This window comes from Cydia fagiglandana, chromosome 26 (genome assembly GCF_963556715.1).
Source record: "Cydia fagiglandana chromosome 26, ilCydFagi1.1, whole genome shotgun sequence".
In the NCBI taxonomy this organism is placed as follows: Eukaryota; Metazoa; Arthropoda; class Insecta; order Lepidoptera; family Tortricidae; genus Cydia; species Cydia fagiglandana.
The window spans coordinates 2,360,811-2,380,985 of record NC_085957.1 but is presented as its reverse complement, the minus strand read 5'-3'; the positions used below and the strand labels follow the sequence as shown (position 1 = coordinate 2,380,985).

The 20,175-nt window shown below is 41.4% G+C and overlaps 1 protein-coding gene across 1 annotated transcript; it reads right to left on the bottom strand.

Annotated features, from left to right (window-relative positions):
• Positions 1-1,770: 1,770 nt before the first annotated feature.
• LOC134677287 (zinc finger protein ZFP2-like) lies at positions 1,771-19,954 on the bottom strand. Its single transcript, XM_063535719.1, has 13 exons — positions 19,463-19,954; positions 18,480-18,614; positions 16,913-17,704; positions 14,946-15,076; positions 13,718-13,792; positions 13,188-13,326; positions 11,576-11,688; positions 10,536-10,632; positions 9,284-9,472; positions 8,741-8,842; positions 3,840-3,941; positions 2,829-2,927; positions 1,771-1,964 (listed from the first exon to the last, which is right to left on the bottom strand). The coding sequence occupies exons 1-13, from the start codon at positions 19,616-19,618 to the stop codon at positions 1,812-1,814; spliced, it is 2,283 nt and encodes a 760-aa protein (XP_063391789.1). The 5' UTR covers positions 19,619-19,954; the 3' UTR covers positions 1,771-1,811.
• Positions 19,955-20,175: the final 221 nt, after the last annotated feature.

The window sequence follows — 20,175 nt, the reverse complement described above, 5'->3', positions numbered from 1 at the left end:
CTTAGGGGCTGTCCATAAATTACGTCATCGTTTTTTGACCCCCCCCCCCTAAAATCATCCAAAAATCATGCCTCGAATGACCCTGTTTCCTCCTACGTCATGCTACCATCATCCGATGTCCAGACCCCCCCCCCTAATTGGAAATGACGTAATTTATGAATAGCCCCTTACACTCTTCTGCTGCTGATTGTATGTACAGCGTCGTATGTATGAGGGGAGGCTGAAATATTCGCGGCCTAAACTAGTAAAAAAGAAACAAATAGCTGCTACTTTTTTCCCCGCCTCTTTAGCAGTTTAATAATATTGCCGACATTACTAATTTTATTTTCTTATGCCGCGAACTTTTCAGTCGCCCCTCGTATGCAATTGAAAATCAGATTAAAAATAATTTAACTTATATACCAAAATATTTAATAAGATATATAGGTATATACTTTTTTTTTTGACGACCGGTCTGGCCTAGTGCGTAGTGACCCTGCCTATGAATGGTCCCGGGTTCGAATCCTGGTAAGGGCATTTATTTGTATGATGATACAGATATTTGTTCCTGAGTCATGGTTGTTTTCTATGCATTTAAGTATTTATATATTATATATATCGTTGTCTGAGTACCCACAACACAAGCCTTCTTGAGCTTATCGTGGGTCTTAGTCAATTTGTGTAAAAATGTGCTGTAATATTTATTTATTTTTAGCATTAGAAAAACATGATGCGATTGCGTAGTCTATGTTCCTGATGTTGTCACGCCGTTAAACGGTACGCCCAATTCGCTGCCCCAATATTACAGGGTTCTATGTATCACTTTTATCGAACTGAAATTTGAACATAGTCATAGTGATATTTAGGCCCACTTGCACCATCCCACTAACCCGGGGTTAAGCGGCTTAACCGTCAACCCAGTGTCAAACTGTACTGGTAACCATGGTAACTCCAGGAATGGTGCAAGTGGGCCTTAGTCGAATTTCAACTATCTTTAAAATGTAACATAGAACCCTGTAATATTGGGCCAGCGAATTGGCACCACAATAAAACAGGTTGTATCTATATTTCATTTTATTTGTATACATTACAACAGTACACTTATATATTATACATAATTTCTCATGATCCATGTAAACGTCACTATAGTATGCGGCGCGTCAATGTGAACCTTGGCAGAATGCACGAGGGTCCATGTTGAGATGTGGTACTTTTTATCAATCGCTGCAGAGTTAGCTTGGTGACACTTCACGCCAAAGCAAGTGCTGCCCTTTACAGTTCACGTACGTTTTCTTGTGCGTTTTAGGTTCTGCCATCTTGTGGGCTACATCGGAAGCATAAACGACACATTTAGGCCTCGCGCCAAAAATCTGACGGCTCCTATGCTGCCCCCTATAGTTCATGCACGCCTGCACGTTCCCTATAGGCACGGTTTGGCGTCCTTCTTGTTGCGCTTGCGCGGCGACGGCTTGACCTTGAGGTGCACGTACTTGACGTGCGTGTACAGTGAGCCGGACTGCAGGAACGCCTTGCCGCAGTAACTGCACATGTGCGTACGCTTGCCCGTGTGGATCTGTCCATAATTCTAACGGCTCCTATGCTGTCCCTATAGTTCATGCACGTTCCCTATAGGCACGGTTTGGCGTCCTTCTTGTTCCGCTTGCGCGGCGGCGGCTTGACCTTGAGGTGCACGTACTTGACGTGCGTGTACAGTGAGCCGGACTGCAGGAACGCCTTGCCGCAGTAACTGCACATGTGCGTACGCTTGCCCGTGTGGATCTGTCCATAATTCTAACGGCTCCTATGCTGTCCCTATAGTTCATGCACGTTCCCTATAGGCACGGTTTGGCGTCCTTCTTGTTCCGCTTGCGCGGCGGCGGCTTGACCTTGAGGTGCACGTACTTGACGTGCGTGTACAGTGAGCCGGACTGCAGGAACGCCTTTCCGCAGTAACTGCACATGTGCGTGCGCTTGCCCGTGTGGATCTGCCGAAAAAAAATGTTTTTTTTTTTTTTAATAAATCGCCTCTAGCGGCACAGAAGAAACAATAGAACTACCGTACAGAAAGGACACTTCCTACAATCCCGAAGTTTGAGAGCGATTCAGGGTCGAATCATGCTATTCCTTTCTAATATATAGCACTATCCCTTTCGGCTATTTAGGGTTGTCAAAATTCAAGTGATTATCTTATCTGTGATCGTGCACGCACAAGGAAGTCAAGTGGTGCCAACCCTAATAATTGCTCGGAGCAATGCTGAACCGAACGGAGCCGAGTTCGACCAAAGTCAGGTGTGTCTCCCCACTGCTAGCGGCTCCCCAAATAAGAAAATTCAATAATCATATTTTTTCTCGCGTGATTCCGGCATTTTGCCACGGCTCATGGGAGCCTGGGGTCCGCTTGGCAACTAATCCCAAGAATTGACGTAGGTTTTCCTTCACCGAAAAGCGACTGGTTAGTGATATTTCGTACATAAGTTCCGAAAAACTCATTGGTACGAGCCTGGGTTTGAACCCGCGACCTCCGGACATTTCCTGAGGATGCCTCGTAGAGAGGCGAAACACGTGTCGAGTATTGTTCTTCTGGTGGTGGTTTGTTATATTTATTTGCGTATTTATTTTTGCCGTGGGAGGGTTTTCATGCCATATCGAACCATGAAAACTCGGACTGCCGGACAGTAAAATTAATTGTAGTGCACAATCGCCCTTAACATTAATTGCATGTAAAAAATACGCAAGTAAGTAGGTATAACGGGTTAGCACTGATTGACTAGCACGTTATCTTTTAGATTTAGATAGGATTAGCAAAGTAATATTTTGGTTTTAATTATATGGCTGTCCCGCTTACTCACCAGCTTGTGGACGTAGACCGAGGACTGGTGGAGGAAGGTCTTCGGGCACTCGGAGCAGCGCCACTTGCGGATGCGGCGGTGCACGCAGTCGCTGTGGTTCTAAACATTATTTCATCATCATCATCATTTCAGCCTATTTACGTCCCACTGCTGAGCACAGGCCTCCTCTCATGCGCGAGAGGGCTTGGGCTATAGTCCCCACGCTAGCCCAATGCGGATTGGGGACTTCACATACACCTTTGAATTTCTTCGCAAATGTATGCAGGTTTCCTCGCGATGTTTTCCTTCACCGAAAAGCTAGTGGTAAATATCAAATGATATTTCGTACATAAGTTCCGAAAAACTCATTGGTACGAGCCAGGATTTGAACCCGCGACCTCCGAATTGAAAGTCAGACGTCATGTCCACTCGGCCGCCACTGCTTCTTAAACATTATTTATTTTATTTTTATTTATTTATTTGACGACCGGTCTGGCCTAGTGGGTAGTGACACTGCCTATGAAGCCGATGGTCCTGGGTTCGAATCCCGGTAAGGGCATTTATTTGTGTGACGAGCACAGATATTTGTTCTTGAGTCATGGTTGTTTTCTATGTATTTAAGTATTTGTATATTATATATATCGTTGTCTGAGTACCCACAACACAAGCTTTCTTGAGCTTACCGTGGGACTTCGTCAATTTGTGTAAGAATGTCCCTATAATATTTATTTATTTATATTTATATGAGCCTAGACTAGAGTTACCTACTGCTGCAAAAAATACCACTAGGTTTTCGTTGAAGGAAAACATCGTGAGGAAACCTACATACATGTATTAGGGAATTTTAAATGTAATTTTAGTACAGTCAACAACAGAGCTGTGAATACAGGCAAAGTGTCAAAAATATGTATACAGTACATTATTGCCTGTACATTAAGGTCGTGTATACATATTTTTGGCACTTTGCCTGTATTCATAGCTCTGTTGTTGACTGTACATGACATTTAAAAGTAAGACTATATAACTACCTACCCTTAGCTGCCAGGCATACAAGTAGGCTTTGGGGCACTGCGGACATTTGAACGGCCGGTCCCCCGTGTGGTCCAGCTGGTGGGTTTTCAGGACGGACAGGCACTGGAAATAATGAGACACGGTTCAACACATTCATTGCCACCAAGCCAAACAAGACATCCGCGCCAGGCCACAAAAAAACCGGGCAAGTGCGAGTCGGACTCGCGCACGAAGGGTTCCGTACCATAATGCAAAAAAAGGCAAAAAAAAAAGGTCACCCATCCAAGTACTGACCCCGCCCGACGTTGCTTAACTTCGGTCAAAAATCACGTTTGTTGTATGGGAGCCCCACTTAAATCTTTATTTTATTCTGTTTTTAGTATTTGTTGTTATAGCGGCAACAGAAATACATCATCTGTGAAAATTTTAACTGTCTAGCTATCACGGTTCGTGAGATACAGCCTGGTGACAGACGGACGGACAGCAGAGTCTTAGTAATAGGGTCCCGTTTTACCCTTTGGGTACGGAACCCTAAAAATCGTCATATAGGAGCGTTTCTTTTATTTTATGCCAGTTTTATATATTGTGACCTTTTTTGCCACTTTTGTGTTATTTCTACTCAGAATCACGAGCTCTTTCGATCCTAATGCGATAAAAAAATGTCACAGAGTTTTTTCCTATTGTTTTACCATTTCCCTATATACTTTGTATGGCGGTAACATAAAGGAGAGTTCGAAAAATGTATGGAAATTTTAGGACACTTTTTTTATCCTATAAGGATGAAAATAGCTCGCAATCCTGACTAGAAATAAGACAAAAGTGGCATAAAAGGTCACAATATATAAAAATGGCAAAAAATAAAAGAAAACTCTCATAAAGCTGTAGCTACGATCACGACTATCGGGTCAATGATTGTGTCACACACGTTCGTATGGAAAGGTTTTTTTTTTTTTATTTATTTAACATACACACAACCATCTTTACAGGCTATCCTAATTCGACAGTATGGAATTTTAACACAAAAGAAACTAAACAACATAGGTACATTATTACAAATTACAGTAACACAATACATATAACGTGGCCTTTGTGAATTCGTTCAAAGAACAAAAAAACAAATCTAACTCGATCGCTACTCGATTAAGGGTCCGAATTGCGCGCGTAAAGGGGGCTTGGCGAAGGAGTTGCGTTCGAGCGCGCGGCTCGGCCAGCAGGCTCGGCCGCCGCCGCCGCCACACATACCGGTCTGGTACGTTCAAACGCACCTCTGCCAGGACTCCAGGATTGCACAACTTCCCTCGTACCAACTTAAATATATATGAAACTAGCCCCAGTTCCCTTCTAACTTCAAGTTTATTGTATCCTACCATTCCTAACACGAACAATGTAGGATACATTAATGGATAAAAAGGGTATGTAAAGTAAAGTAAAGTAAAGTAAAGTAAAGTAAAGTAAACTCTTTATTTGCATTAAATGTGGTTAACAGTAGGTCTTATTGTAATTGTAAGTATCACACATTTAGCCGTATATAGCATGCAAAAATATGTACAGATATACAGTAGAGTCCGGTTATAACGACACCCATGGGACCGCTGATATTACGTCGTACTAACCGGACGTCGTACAAAACAAACTGCCAATTTTAATATATTTTTTCAATCAAAATAATTACATCATTTTGTATTTATTAATACTTATGCGACAATTAAAGAAAAAATAAACCATTTCTTTTAATATATTTTTTTACGGTAGTATTACGACACCTTGTCAAAATGGAGAGACTTGTGTGTTTAGAAGAAGCCACTGTTCAATATACGCGTACTCACTAAAAAGTCGTAATGCTTGGAGATTTAATCAAGATGACGTTTTATCACACAGTATCTATGGCCACCTCCTGTGTCCATCATCAGATCAGCTCGAAGGTACCTACCAAAATATTGCATTGATACCCAACTTACATAATTATGTACTTATGTGAAGTTTAAGCTCAATTGAATAATGGGAATTGGGTGTTATTTAGTTTACGTAAGTAAGAAGAGCAAGTTTACGTAAAGTCACGTGACTATTTCATCTTGCTCCTATGGTTATGTATCTATACATGGCGGGCTAGCTAAAAAAGCCTGGCGGGTCGTAGGTTGAGTATCATACAAACAGCAAAACACCTAACTGTACATCGGTGGACCTTATTGCAAAAGGCATAAGGTCCACCGTTGGACTGTTAACAGTGTATAGGCGATGGTACAGTCAACAACAGAGCTATGAATACAGGCAAAGTGTCAAAAATATGTATACAGTACTTTATTGCCTGTACGTGTACATTAAGGTTGTGTATACATATTTTTGGCACTTTGCTCTATAGCTCTGTTGTTGACTGTACCAGGGGTATGAGCACAGAATAAATAAATAATAGTACTAGGTACAGAAGACTCACTCTTTAACAAAACGCGTCTGTTACGATCAGCACAGATATGGCCGCTAGGCAGCGATAGCGCCACGCTAGCAGGCTAGCCACCAAAATTGGTGTGGAACGGATGTACTTGTAGCTACCTGTTGCAAAGCGACGAAATCGCGGAGTGAGCCACGCCTGGTATTAGTAATGAACAGTTTTATAACATTATCTTCGGTTACCGCGATAGTTACTCATGAAATAAAACTATTAATAAAAACTTTTTACAAAAAAAAGAAAACCGACTTCAAAAAGGATGAAATAAAATATTATCCTTTTTAAGTCTATGCGTTACCAACTGATATGTTTGAAGTCGGTGCCAAGCCAACTTTTGAAGCATACCATGATTTTGGTGCGATTCGATAAGGATGTACGTTGGATTGCCTTACACGACGACAATGAACGTACTTTTTGTAGGTACAGTCGACGTTAAAAACTGTACATGTTCGTACATGTTTTGTGATCGTCACGAATAAAAATCTTTTATCTTTTTTTTTAATATGTTTACACTTTTCGTCTTATTACAAAGGCGTAAGGTGCAAAAGTGTAAACATATCTTTGACGTCGACTGTACCTAAGAACACACCTCAGAGCACACGATCAAACCTTCTTGGCACAGTCCGTACCATGTTTGTCGGCACGCAAGCGTGGGATTGGGACTGAAGTTATTTCCCGTCCCTTATTTAGAGGACTACATTTCAAAATATAAAACAATTCAAGGATTTGTTGCCAAATTTCACCTAAAGCGGTTCAGTTGTTTAGCCATGAAAAGGCGACAAAGAGGCAGACAAAATTACTTGCACATTTATAATAGTTATTAAGTACAGTTCTAATGGGATTTATAGTCATAAAGCTGATTATTTTTGACGGGTATTGTTACTACTTGGCTTGGCACCGACTTCAAACATATCAGTTGGTAACGCATAGACTTAAAAAGGATAATATTTTATTTCATCCTTTTTGAAGTCGGTTTTCTTTTTTTTGTAAAAAGTTTTTATTTTTCCATTTTTAGTTTTAACGCATTGTTAAGAGCGCGACGCATGAATGAAAAACAACATCATGATTAACACTAAATTCGTGGACCTACTTTAATCAATATGTAATCAGGAATTTTTTCGAGTCCGTCTGGGAAATTATAATTCCTGTCACTACATTAAATCCATCCTCCGCCCCGCCACTGACCCAATCCCTCAACCCCCCGATCACTCTACCTCACAGCGCATCAACCCCTGATCCATGTACCCCTCGGCCCTGAACCAATAGCCCTTCAACCACCATTACCCGACCCCTTAACTCCTAACCCTAACCCCCGATCAGTATCTATCCTTACCAGCTTACCAAGAGTTTGACATTGATTTATTCGCTAGCGTGTGTGTAACTTACCTACTTTCTTTGCATCTCGCTCGTACTGGCATATTAGTGCGAGCGAGATGCATAAAAAGTAAGTTACGAAAGCGTTAGCGTCGCTAACTTAGCGAATATGTCAATGTCAAACTCGTGGTAAGGCTACAAGTGCACTACATCAAATTGGCGGTGTTCGGAAGCAAATGCTCAAGTTACTTTAGAAAACACCGAAATCACTTTACATGTGCCTTTAAAAATTGAGGAGTTCCCTCAATTCCTTATGGATTCCATCATCAGACCAGAACCAAAAATAATACGGAAACACCTTGGAGGCAACTCCTTCCAAACAAAAAAAGAATTGCTCAAATCGGATCACAGGTGCCGAAGTAATCGCTGAACATACTACATTTAAAAAATCATCATCATTATCATCAAAACAATCATCATCATCAGGTCTATTTCATCAAAGTGGTGGTTTTCGGGAAAAAATGCTCGAGTTGCTTAAGAAAACACCCAAATCACCATGCATGTGCCTTTAAAAATTGAGGAGTTCCCTCAATTCCTCATGGATCCCATCATCAGAACAGAACCAAATTAAAATGGGACCAACTCGGAGGTAGCTCCTATCAAACAAAAAAAGAATTACTCAAATCGGACTACGGATGTCGGAGTAATCGGTGAACGTACATAGAAAAAAAAAAAAATAGCCACAACCGAATACAGAACCTCCTCCTTCTATGAAATGGAAGTCGGTTAAAAACGGATTATATCGCGTATATTGAACTTATACCACTTCCCACATACATGATGGTTCATTATTTGTAAGTGGGTAGATTTGCACAGTGTAGTTTTTCCTCAGTCCCCCGTTGACCACGAACGCTGTAAAGGGTTCGAAACGTCGGATGTAGTAACAATTCAATATACGACATATAATCCGTTTTAATAGTTTTATTTCGTATGAACAGTTTTATAGAGACCTATTTATTTCCCGCAGACCTCGCAAACATTTTTCTTCTCCCTAGGCTGGGTCCCTTTGGGCTTATCCCCCCTCTTTCTCTGCAGCCGCGCGTAGTACTGCTGTCTAGTAAGTAGGGGGTAAATACCGGTTAAAGGTAGTTCTATTGAGACTCACCGTGAATGATTTCCCGCAGACCTCGCAAACATTTTTCTTCTCCCTAGGCTGGGTCCCTTTGGGCTTATCCCCCCTCTTTCTCTGCAGCCGCGCGTAGTACTGCTGTCTAGTAAGTAGGGGGTAAATACCGGTTAAAGGTAGTTCTATTGAGACTCACCGTGAATGATTTCCCGCAGACCTCGCAAACGTTTTTCTTCTCCCTAGGCTGGGTCCCTTTGGGCTTGTCCCCCCTTTTCCTCTGCAGTCGCGCGTAGTACTGCTGTCTAGTAAGTAGGTAGGTAGGGGCATAGACAAAGGGAAAGTGGGGGGGTAGATACACTAGATACCGGTTAAAGGTAGTTCTATTGAGACTGACCGTGAATGATTTCCCGCAGACCTCGCAAACATTTTTCTTCTCCCTAGGCTGGGTCCCTTTGGGCTTGTCCCCCCTCTTTCTCTGCAGTCGCGCGTAGTACTGCTGTCTAGTAAGTAGGTAGGTAGGGGCATAGACAAAGGGAAAGTAGGGGGTAGATACCGGTTAAAGGTAGTTCTATTGAGACTCACCGTGAATGACTTCCCGCAGACCTCGCAAACATTTTTCTTCTCCCTAGGCTGGGTCCCTTTGGGCTTGTCCCCCCTCTTTCTCTGCAGCCGCGCGTAGTACTGCTGTCGCCCTGATCCTGGCTTGATGTTCAGGTGGAGGCGGTCGATGTGCACAGAGAGTGACATTTTTGACAGGAACGATTTGTTGCACTGGAATAATTATAGTTTTAGCATTGAGTATTTTTATTTATTTTACTTGTTAGGTCATTTATCATATGAACATAAAAGTGAAATACAAAAACACGTAAAAAAGTAAGAAAATAATGTATAATCACACTATAAAAAAATCTAACCTAGGGTGCCGCTGCCAACGGGGCATGGCTTAAGTTAGCAACCTAACCCGAAATGGAATGTTACGCAGACGAAGCTAGTAATATTATAAATCGTCGGGTGACAAGCAAAAGTCACTAACTAACACCATTGAAATTATTGGACAATAAACCTTGTTACAAGTGTAATAAAGTGCATTGTTACTTTAATTTTTTCATAGTACTTAGTAACTTTTGTTTGTCACCCGACGAAATGTACAAGTAACTATGTCTGTGTGTTAAATAGTAGGTAAATATATACATATATATATGTATACAGACAGGGTGGCTAAAAAATAAGTGCATTCCCGTTGCCAAGGAGGTTTTAGGATTATACTAGGCAAGTTTTACTATGGGATCAACCCCGAAATCACGAAAAAAAATTTTCCTTTCCATAGAAAATAGATCAGCCAAATTGTATGAAACAGCCTAATTTTTATTCGCGATTTCGGGGTTGGTCCCGTAGTAAAAGTTACTCAGTATAATCACAAAACGTCCCTGGCAACGGGAATGCAGTTATTTTTTAGCCACCCTGTATATGTATCAGGCATAGTTTGTCTCCCGAAGAAGGACATAGCATAATTTGAATCCCGGAAATCATCACTTAAGGGGCCACCCCCTTTACTATGAAACTGGTATAGGGGTGAATATTTTTTTCTTGTCACTAATTTTTTTTTTATGATATAGGAGGCAAACGAGCAGACGGATCACCTGATGGTAAGTGATTACCGCCGCCCATGAACACCCCCAACACCAGAAGGGTTGCAAGCGCGTTGCCGGCCTTTAACATGGGTGTACGCTCTTTTCTTGAAGGTTTGAAGGTCGTAGGTTGCTACCTGTATAGTTGCTATGGTTACGGTCTCCTGGGTCACTCTCTGAATCTAGTAGACTAAAATGAAACTTACCGCGTCGCATGTGAATAATTCGACGCCGTGTATCTCGTGTTTGTGTTGTATCAAGCCCTCCTCAGTCTTGAACAGAGCACCGCACTGCTGGCACGCGCTATAAAATATAATTAGAGTTAGACCGTAAAAAGTCTGCAGCGATTTTGATAGCCCACGCAGTGCAAGTGTCATTTTAAACGTCAAACTTCTATAAAATTATGACGTATAAATAACACATACGCTGCGTGGGCTATCAAATACGCTGCAGACTTTTATTGGTGCGACTATACACACTTCAAAGGGTTATCATATATTTATAGAATAGAATAGAATATATTCGTAAGCACAAACAAACGAGAGAATACCACAGAATAAATAATAGTACTACCGTATAGAAAGGAAACTTCCTACAAAACCGAAGTTTGACAGCGATTCAGGGTCGGATCATGCTGTCCCTTTCTAATATATGACACTATCCCTTTCGGCTATTTAGGGTTGCCAAATTCAAGCCATTATCTTATCTGTGGTCGTGCACGCAAAGGGACGTCAAGTTGTGTAAACCCTAATAATTGCTCGGAGTAATGCTGAGCCGAGCCTTATTGGGATTAGTCCGGTTTCCTCACGATGTTTTCCTTCACCGAAAAGTGACTGGTAAAGATCAAATGATAAAGGAAACAAAAAAACCGGGCAAGTGCGAGTCGGACTCGCGCACGAAGGGTTCTGTACCATAATGCAAAAAAAAAAACGGAAAAAATGCAAAAAAACACGGTCACCCATCCAAGTACTGACCACGCCCGACGTTGCTTAACTTTGGTCAAAAATCACTTTTGTTGTATGGAAGCCCCACTTAAATCTTTATTTTATTCTGTTTTTAGTATTTGTTGTTATAGCAGCAACAGAAATACATCATCTGTGAAAATTTCAACTGTCTAGCTATCACGGTTCGTGAGATACAGCCTGGTGACAGACAGACGGACGGACAGCGAAGTCTTAGTAATAGGGTCCCGTTTTACCCTTTGGGTTCGGAACCCTAATGAGGAAGGTTAGGGTTAAAGGCTTACCTCTTCTTATTGTGGCACCGCTTCCCGGGCTGCTGTTCCTTGTGACGCAGCAGAGCCTCCTGGCTCTCGAACTGCAGCCGGCACTTGCGACAGAACAGGCTGCGGTCCAGCGACTGCGGGCAAACAGATTAGGTAAGTCTTTTAACCCTTTGGACGCCAATGACCGATATATCCGCACCGCATTCTGTTTTCATGTATAACTATTAGGTAGAATAAGTTTACACTAACTACTAAACTATACATTTGTTAACTAATTATCTTTGTAAATTAGGAAACTATAGGTCTGTACCGAAATTAATTTGTAGCTACTGGCTAAGTTGCTCATATGTTTATTTTAAGACTTTGTTTCTCAATAAAAAAAAGAATGTACAGATGGCGCTAGGCGTGCGCTATGCGCATATGCGTTGAACGTGTACTATATACATAATGTATGTACCTCCCTGTGGCTCCGGGTCTTGTGCATCTCGAGTCCCTGCCGACTCGTGAATATCTCCCCGCACAGTTCGCATGTGCCGATGTGCGTTCTCGAGCGTGCGCTATGCGCATATGCGTTGAACGTGTACTATATACATGATGTATGTACCTCCCTGTGGCTCCGGGTCTTGTGCATCTTGAGTCCCTGCCGACTCGTGAATATCTCCCCGCACAGTTCGCACGTGCCGATGTGCGTTCTCGAGCGTGCGCTATGCGCATATGCGTTGAACGTGTACTATATACATAATGTATGTACCTCCCTGTGGCTCCGGGTCTTGTGCATCTTGAGTCCCTGCCGGCTCGTGAATATCTCCCCGCACAGTTCGCATGTCCCGATGTGCGTTCTCGAGCGTGCGCTATGCGCATATGCGTTGAACGTGTACTATATACATAATGTATGTACCTCCCTGTGGCTCCGGGTCTTGTGCATCTTGAGTCCCTGCCGGCTCGTGAATATCTCCCCGCACAGTTCGCATGTCCCGATGTGCGTTCTCGAGCGTGCGCTATGCGCATATGCGTTGAACGTGTACTATATACATAATGTATGTACCTCCCTGTGGCTCCGGGTCTTGTGCATCTTGAGTCCCTGCCGGCTCGTGAATATCTCCCCGCACAGTTCGCACGTGCCGATGTGCGTTCTCGAGCGTGCGCTATGCGCATATGCGTTGAACGTGTACTATATACATAATGTATGTACCTCCCTGTGGCTCCGGGTCTTGTGCATCTCGAGTCCCTGCCGACTCGTGAATATCTCCCCGCACAGTTCGCATGTGCCGATGTGCGTTCTCGAGCGTGCGCTATGCGCATATGCGTTGAACGTGTACTATATACATGATGTATGTACCTCCCTGTGGCTCCGGGTCTTGTGCATCTTGAGTCCCTGCCGACTCGTGAATATCTCCCCGCACAGTTCGCACGTGCCGATGTGCGTTCTCGAGCGTGCGCTATGCGCATATGCGTTGAACGTGTACTATATACATAATGTATGTACCTCCCTGTGGCTCCGGGTCTTGTGCATCTTGAGTCCCTGCCGGCTCGTGAATATCTCCCCGCACAGTTCGCATGTCCCGATGTGCGTTCTCGAGCGTGCGCTATGCGCATATGCGTTGAACGTGTACTATATACATAATGTATGTACCTCCCTGTGGCTCCGGGTCTTGTGCATCTTGAGTCCCTGCCGGCTCGTGAATATCTCCCCGCACAGTTCGCATGTCCCGATGTTTGCGTTCTCGAGCGGGTGCGCTATGCGCATATGCGTTGAGCGCGACGTCTTCTTTCTGTCGCGAATAAAAAAAAGTCAGTTTCAAAATATGAGGACAGAGGAATTCAGAAATGACAACTAGTTGTAAGTCTTAAATAACACAGAAAAAGTAATAGTACTACCGTACAGAAAATAAACTTCCTTCAAAACCGAAGTTTGACAGCGATTCAAGGACGAATTATGCTGTCGCTTTCTAATGTATGTATACCATAAGTAGGGGTACTGATAGTTCCACTACTTGACGTTAGATGTCGACTACGAAATAACATGCGTTTTGGCAAGAAAACTGATGTATGGAGGTACCACTCTTTCTTTATATTACTCTATGGACAGACGGACAGCGGAGTCTTAGTACTATTGTCCCGTTTTTACCCTTTGGGTACGGAACCCTAAAAAGCCATACTCACAGGAACTGTTTGTCGCAGTGCGCGCACTGGAACGTGGTGCCCGAATGGAACGCGGCGTGCAAAATTGCGCACTGCCTGCGGACATACACCACGTATTGAAAATACAATATGTCTTGTACAAATAATTAAAAGATTTATAAGCAATATGACTGAATTTACAACAGGATAAATAGGATAATTATTACGATAAATGTATTATTGTATTGAGTTGCTAAATTATAATGTGTTTTTTGTAAGTGAAAATTAATTAGTTTGAACAATGTTTACTTCACGCCTGAAACACAGGGAATCCTAGTTCAGGCACATGTAAACTATCACTATTTTTAAGTCTTTGTTTTACATGAAATAAGTGCTTTTGAATAAATTATGTTTATGTTTAATATGTAGTATGGGGGAATCTTGGTTGGATCCCTTTGACATAATTTGTTTCTGCTTAGGGGTCATCCATTAATTACATCACACGTTTAGGGGGAGGGAGGGGGTCAAGAAAATGTGACATATTGTGACATGGGGGAGGGGGGAGACACAAACTTTGTGACGTCACTTTAACTTCATCAGTAATCGAAAATTTATTTAAATTATTTTATTCGCTATACATTTAAATAACAAGTTTTTAAAACGATAATCGTTTTATTCGTTTAATTTTCTTACCTTAGCAGTTTTGGGTTATAAAATGACTAATATTTATATCGTCAAAAATATTTTGATAAAATATTAATAATACTTAGGTACTTATATTATTTATACGATTTGGCGATTTCGTAGAAAAAAATGTGACGTCACACTAGGGGGGAGGGGTTTGCCAAATGTGACCAAATGTGACAAGGAGGGGGGAGGGGTCAAAAAACCTAGAAATTCGTGTGACGTAATTAATGGATGACCCCTTAATACAAACACATTTACACATTTATTGTAAACTGCGAGTATGTGAGGTGCGCAATAAAGAGTATTGTATTGTAATACAATAGTTATTTACGATACAAGTGCGTAAAAGAGAAAATTCGAAACGAGTGGCGATAAATTAAAACACGACCGAAGGGAGTGTTTTAAATCGACACGAGTTGCGAATTATCTATTCGCACGTGTATCGTACAACGTTTTACAGTACATATGGCCCTTTAAACTTTTGACATCGCACGAAAAGTGCTATTTTACGCACTAGTGCGGATAAATAGGACCATATGTACTGTAAAATAGATTTAAGATAAGATAGGAAATAGGAACTCACAATCCGGCCATGAACTTGCTACAGACGGCACAGAGGAACTTCAGACGGTGCGCGTTTCGCATGTGATCTCGCAGCTTGCCCGGCGTGTGGTAACGCAGGCGGCAGAACTGGCATTCGTGGTCGCCGCGCGTCTGGAAAACGAAGTAATAAATGACAAATGAAATAAGTGAATAAATGACAATTCAATTCAAAAATAATAAGTACGTTTTTTTGTCTAAAAAATAAACATTTTTGATAGGTACGGTCAGCCAAGAAAGTGGTCTACCACTTTTCGACTCTATCAATCAGATGATAGAGTCGAAAAGTGGTAGGCAGTGGTACAAGTTTTTATTGCTGAATGTATTTTTCTTTATCAGGCAATTGTAACAAGCCTTAACATGTTTGAAAAAGTTTTTAATACAAATGTACACCTATGAAAAGTATGAAATACAATGGAACTTTACCCCAACCTAATATTATATTAAAAAAAAGTTTTATTTTATATGTGGTGACTGCTATATCCTCTAGCCGCCCATACGTCAAACCTTGCCATGCAAAATGAAATTTTATTTTGTCAACACGAAGTTCAAATTAGAATGGAACAGAAGACCTTTTTATAGGTCTCTGGGCGGCTAGAGGATATTGGCCACTCCTAACAAATCGGAAAGAAATAAGCCAATAGAAGTCTCATTGTTAAGAGTGGCAAATAACTATAGCAGGTAAAATAAAAACGGGCCAAGTGCGAGTCGGCCTCGCGCACGAAGGGTTTCGTGCTACTACGCAAAAAACGGCAAAATAATCACGGCTGTTGTATGGGAGCCCCAATTCAATATTTATTTTATTCTGTTTTCAGTAGGTATTATTTGTTGTTATAGCAACAGAAATACATCATCTGTGAAAATTTTCAACTGTCTAGCTATCACGGTGATGCGAGATACATCCTGGTGACGGACAGTGGAGTTTTAGTAATAGGGTCCCGTTTTTCCCCTTTCGGTACGGAACCCTGGTATCGCCTTGGGTCGTCCCATTAGTTTTTCGTCAAGTTCTTAAATTAGTCCTATTCTGCTTTCGTCACTCATTCTACATTCGTCACAATCGTCGGTGGCTTTCAATCTAGAATGAGTGACGAAAGCAGAATAGGACTAATTTATGACGAAAAACGAATGGGACGACCCAAGACGATACCGGAACCCTAAAAAGGTTAGTCACTTTCACATAAAGAAAACCACATCGAAATCGGTTCATCCGGTTGAGAGCTACGGTGCCACAGACAGACATTGGCGTCAAATTGTGGGTTAAAAAAATAGGAGATGAAAATCATTATAGGTATGATCTGTTAATTGTCTATCGGTGGACCTTATTACAAAAAGCATAAGGCCCCCCCCCCCCCACATCTGGCGTCTTTCGAGCGTCGGCGTCTACAATTCTATGGCCTCTGATCGACGCAACGTAGACGCAGCGTCGACGCAACTGCGCAGCGACGTCATTTTCCATAGCGCTGACCAGACGCCGACAGACGCCGACGCTCGAAAGACGCCAGATGTGGGGGGGCCCTAAGGTCTACAGATGGACAGTTTACAGGGTTGCTGTTTGTACTCTCATTCTCATTTCTTTTATTGATTTTATTTATTTTCCTTTTGTAAGAATTTGATATGTTTTCTGAAAGAGCTACGAATTTGTATAAAGTTATGTACTCACTGAGTATAATTGCATGAATTCTATAGTAATTTAAATTGTATTTTTCTTAATTACTCGTAATGCATGTTAATTATAAGATGTAATAATTTTTTGAAAAGATGTGTCCCGCCGAGTTTGTTTCCGGTCCCATATTGGGATAGCCTCCTCCAATTGAGGGGGGATTTAAATCTTCTCGGGGCAGAGGTGTACGGTTGGAGCCGGTAAAGGTTTATTTGACGTTCATAAGCGCATTGTAATATGCCTACTTGAATAAACTATTTTTTATATTTATCTTATCTTATCTTACTTACCATATCATGAGACTTCAAATGGTTATTATAAGATGTATGTGTCAGGAATCCTTTATAACACAATTCACACTTATACATTCCATTCAAATAGTTATCCGACTTCTTTCTTTCTTCCATGTCCTTCGCCATTTCTTCTTCTGTCAAATTCTGCACTTGAAAATTGTATTTCTTTTCAAATTCCCTAATTTCTTCTTCCGTCCCTAACTTTTCTATGAATCTTTGCGGCTTTCTTTTTCTTACTTTTACTGTGCCATCTTCTCTCTCTATATCTTTGGCTGGTTTATCTTTAACTTTTAATTTACTTTTAACTTGTGATGTACTTTTTACTTTTGCTTTACTTTTTTTCACTGTAACTTTTTCTTTCACTTTTTGTGTTTTCTGTCTAATTGGTCGTTTTCGAGTCTTTCTTTCATCAACTATTATATCTTGGGGCTCTAAATTTATTTCTACTATCTCTACTCTTGGTAAGTTTTTCGCATCTTTATTTGTGATTTTATTCTTATGTTTATATATATTAATCTTATCTTGTTCGTAATTATCATCAGAGCTCAGTTTGTTTAGAAAATCATCATCATCATCCTCCCAATTCAAGTCAAGTTCTGGCTTGTCACATTCTGTGTCATTATTTTTTATTATATCTTTACATTCAAGTTTGCTATCATCATCATCGTCTAATGATGTTTTATCGTAGACAGAAATTTCGATTACGTTTTTTGAACTTTTATGACAAGAGAGTGTGTTTGTCAATCCGTGCATGGAGCGGTCAATGGTGCGAATGAATGTGTCTGTAATCTGTAAATAAAAAAACGGTCAAGTGCGAGTTGGCCTCGCGTTTCAAGGGTTCCGTAAAAATGTATTTATTTTTGGAATGTGAAAAACATTTCTAATAGGTTCTCCTGTCATCTATAGGTAAAGAACTATTTTTTGTATTTTTTTCAAAATTTAGGCCCAGTAGTTTCGGAGATAAACGGGGGGAATAGTCGGACAGACAGCAGACGCACAAGTGATCCTTTATACTTATAGGATCCCCCCTTACCACAGAATAAATAATAGTACTAGGTACAGAAGACTCACTCTCTAACAAAACCCGTCTATTACGATCAGCGCAGATATGGCCGCTAGGTGGCGACAGCGCCACCGCCACGTGTGGCTTATGGCTTTCCCCTAAATTGGCGTCGAACGGATATACTTTTAGCTACCTGTAGCAAAGCGACGAAATTGCGGAGTGAGCCACGCCTGCCCTTACCTCTATCGTTACCCTTTTTACCCTTATGGATTCGGTTTTTTCCTTTTGAGGTACGGAACCCTAAATACAAATATTTCAAAAGTAAAGAGTGGCCCGTTCATAGCAGTACAATAATTTTGTTTCCACAGTCCTTTGGCCTAAAGCAGCGGTCGGCAACCTGCGGCCCGCGGGCCGCATGCGGCTCGTGAACCTGTCACTTGCGGCCCGAGTGCTGCCTTGGCTATTTTGTATGTAATAGTGACAAACTACTATGTGGCCCTTGGCTGCTAAAAGGTTGCCGACCGCTGGCCTAAAGTATGTATACTTATGTTGGACACTCACAAAGTGCTGGTGCTGGAGTGCCTGCTTGAGCAGCACGTCGGCGCGGCGGCAGCGCGCGCGCAGCGCCTGCGCACGCGCGAGCTGCGCGCGGCACCACGCGCACAGGTGCTGTGGCAGCCCATCCCACATAGATAGCTGCAACAAATATTAGACAGATATAAGAAATAAGATATAAGAAATATTTGTGATCTCTCTCTCTCTCTCTCTCTCGCTCTCTTTCTTTCCTACACGTGTTCTGTTCCTGTTTATTAGTTTTAAGTTTTAGTTTTTAATTTTGGGTGCCCTGAAAACCAGCGCAGTATCTTACAGACACTGCATATGCTGAGCGGTATCCTATTTGGTGTATGTTTCTTTTATAATCTTTATGTTGTACCTACCAAATGTATGTTATTTTACGCCAAATTCTATTTCTATTTCTATTTTCTATATAGAAAAAAATATAGCATATGGTGCAGTAAATTGACATATGAGCAAACTCACAGAATACATAATAGTACACTTCCTACAAAAATTTGACTGTGATTCAGGGCAGGACAGATGCGAAACTCCTGACTTTGGTCAAACTCGGCTCCGCTCGGCTCAGCATTGCTCTGAGCAATTATTAGGGCTGGCACCATTTGACTTCATTTTGCGTGCACAACCACAGATAAGATAATCACTTGATTTTTGACAACCCTAAATAGTCGAAAGGGATAGTACCATATATTAAAAAGGGACAGCATGATTCGACCATGAACCGCTGTCAAACTTCGGTTTTGTAGGAAGTTTCCTTTCTGTATACTAGTACTATTAATTATTCTGTGTCTGTGGTTGTGCATGCAAAGGGATGTCAAGTTGTGCCAGCCCTTAATAATTGCTTGGGGCAATTCTGACCCGGAGCCGAGAATGCCCGAAAAGTGGAGTGACGCCCCTGGCGACAGTTCATTCCACAGTTTAATTTTGCAGTGGAGGAAGTTATTAATAAACAAATAATACAAACTCACTGTTATTCCCATAATCTCCGCGAACGTATCACTCATCCCCCATTCATGGATACTGTACAGCTTCACATCCCACGCCAGACAGACCCTGCAGGCTTGGAAAGATTCGTTACCCACTTCCAACTTCACTGGGTCCTCACTCAACACTGATGAAGACATTTTATTTGATTTTTCACCAGTAAGATATCCTATATTTAGTCCTTATGACCTTATAAGACTACATTAATTTATACACACACATACACGCAAAAAACGAGTGACTCTTTTTGCTCTTTAGTCTTTACGGCACAAGGGCACTCGAAATGGTTTGGATTAACTCGGATAATATAAGATTTATGAGACAAGTAGTCGCTGCTATAATAATATTAATTAGAGGATTACTTAATAATCAGATACACTTTACTATCCCTTATAAACTATGGTTTTATCATTAAAAACGATCGTATTGGAATTTTATGTATTTATAGATTTTAATCTCTAATGGTAAATACATATTTATATATCAGTATTTTCGGGTTAACTGTCAATGTCAATTTTGTACATTCGGATACAAGCAACGCAGTTTTACAGAATTACACTCTGAGATTATCTCAGATATAATCAATAGGAAAAACTTAATTTCTAAAAAATAAATTATCTTAAAGGCTTTGTTATGACAAAACTAAAGAACGTTTAGTTACTCGGACCGCAGCAAAGATGCGGTCGGGTACGCCCGA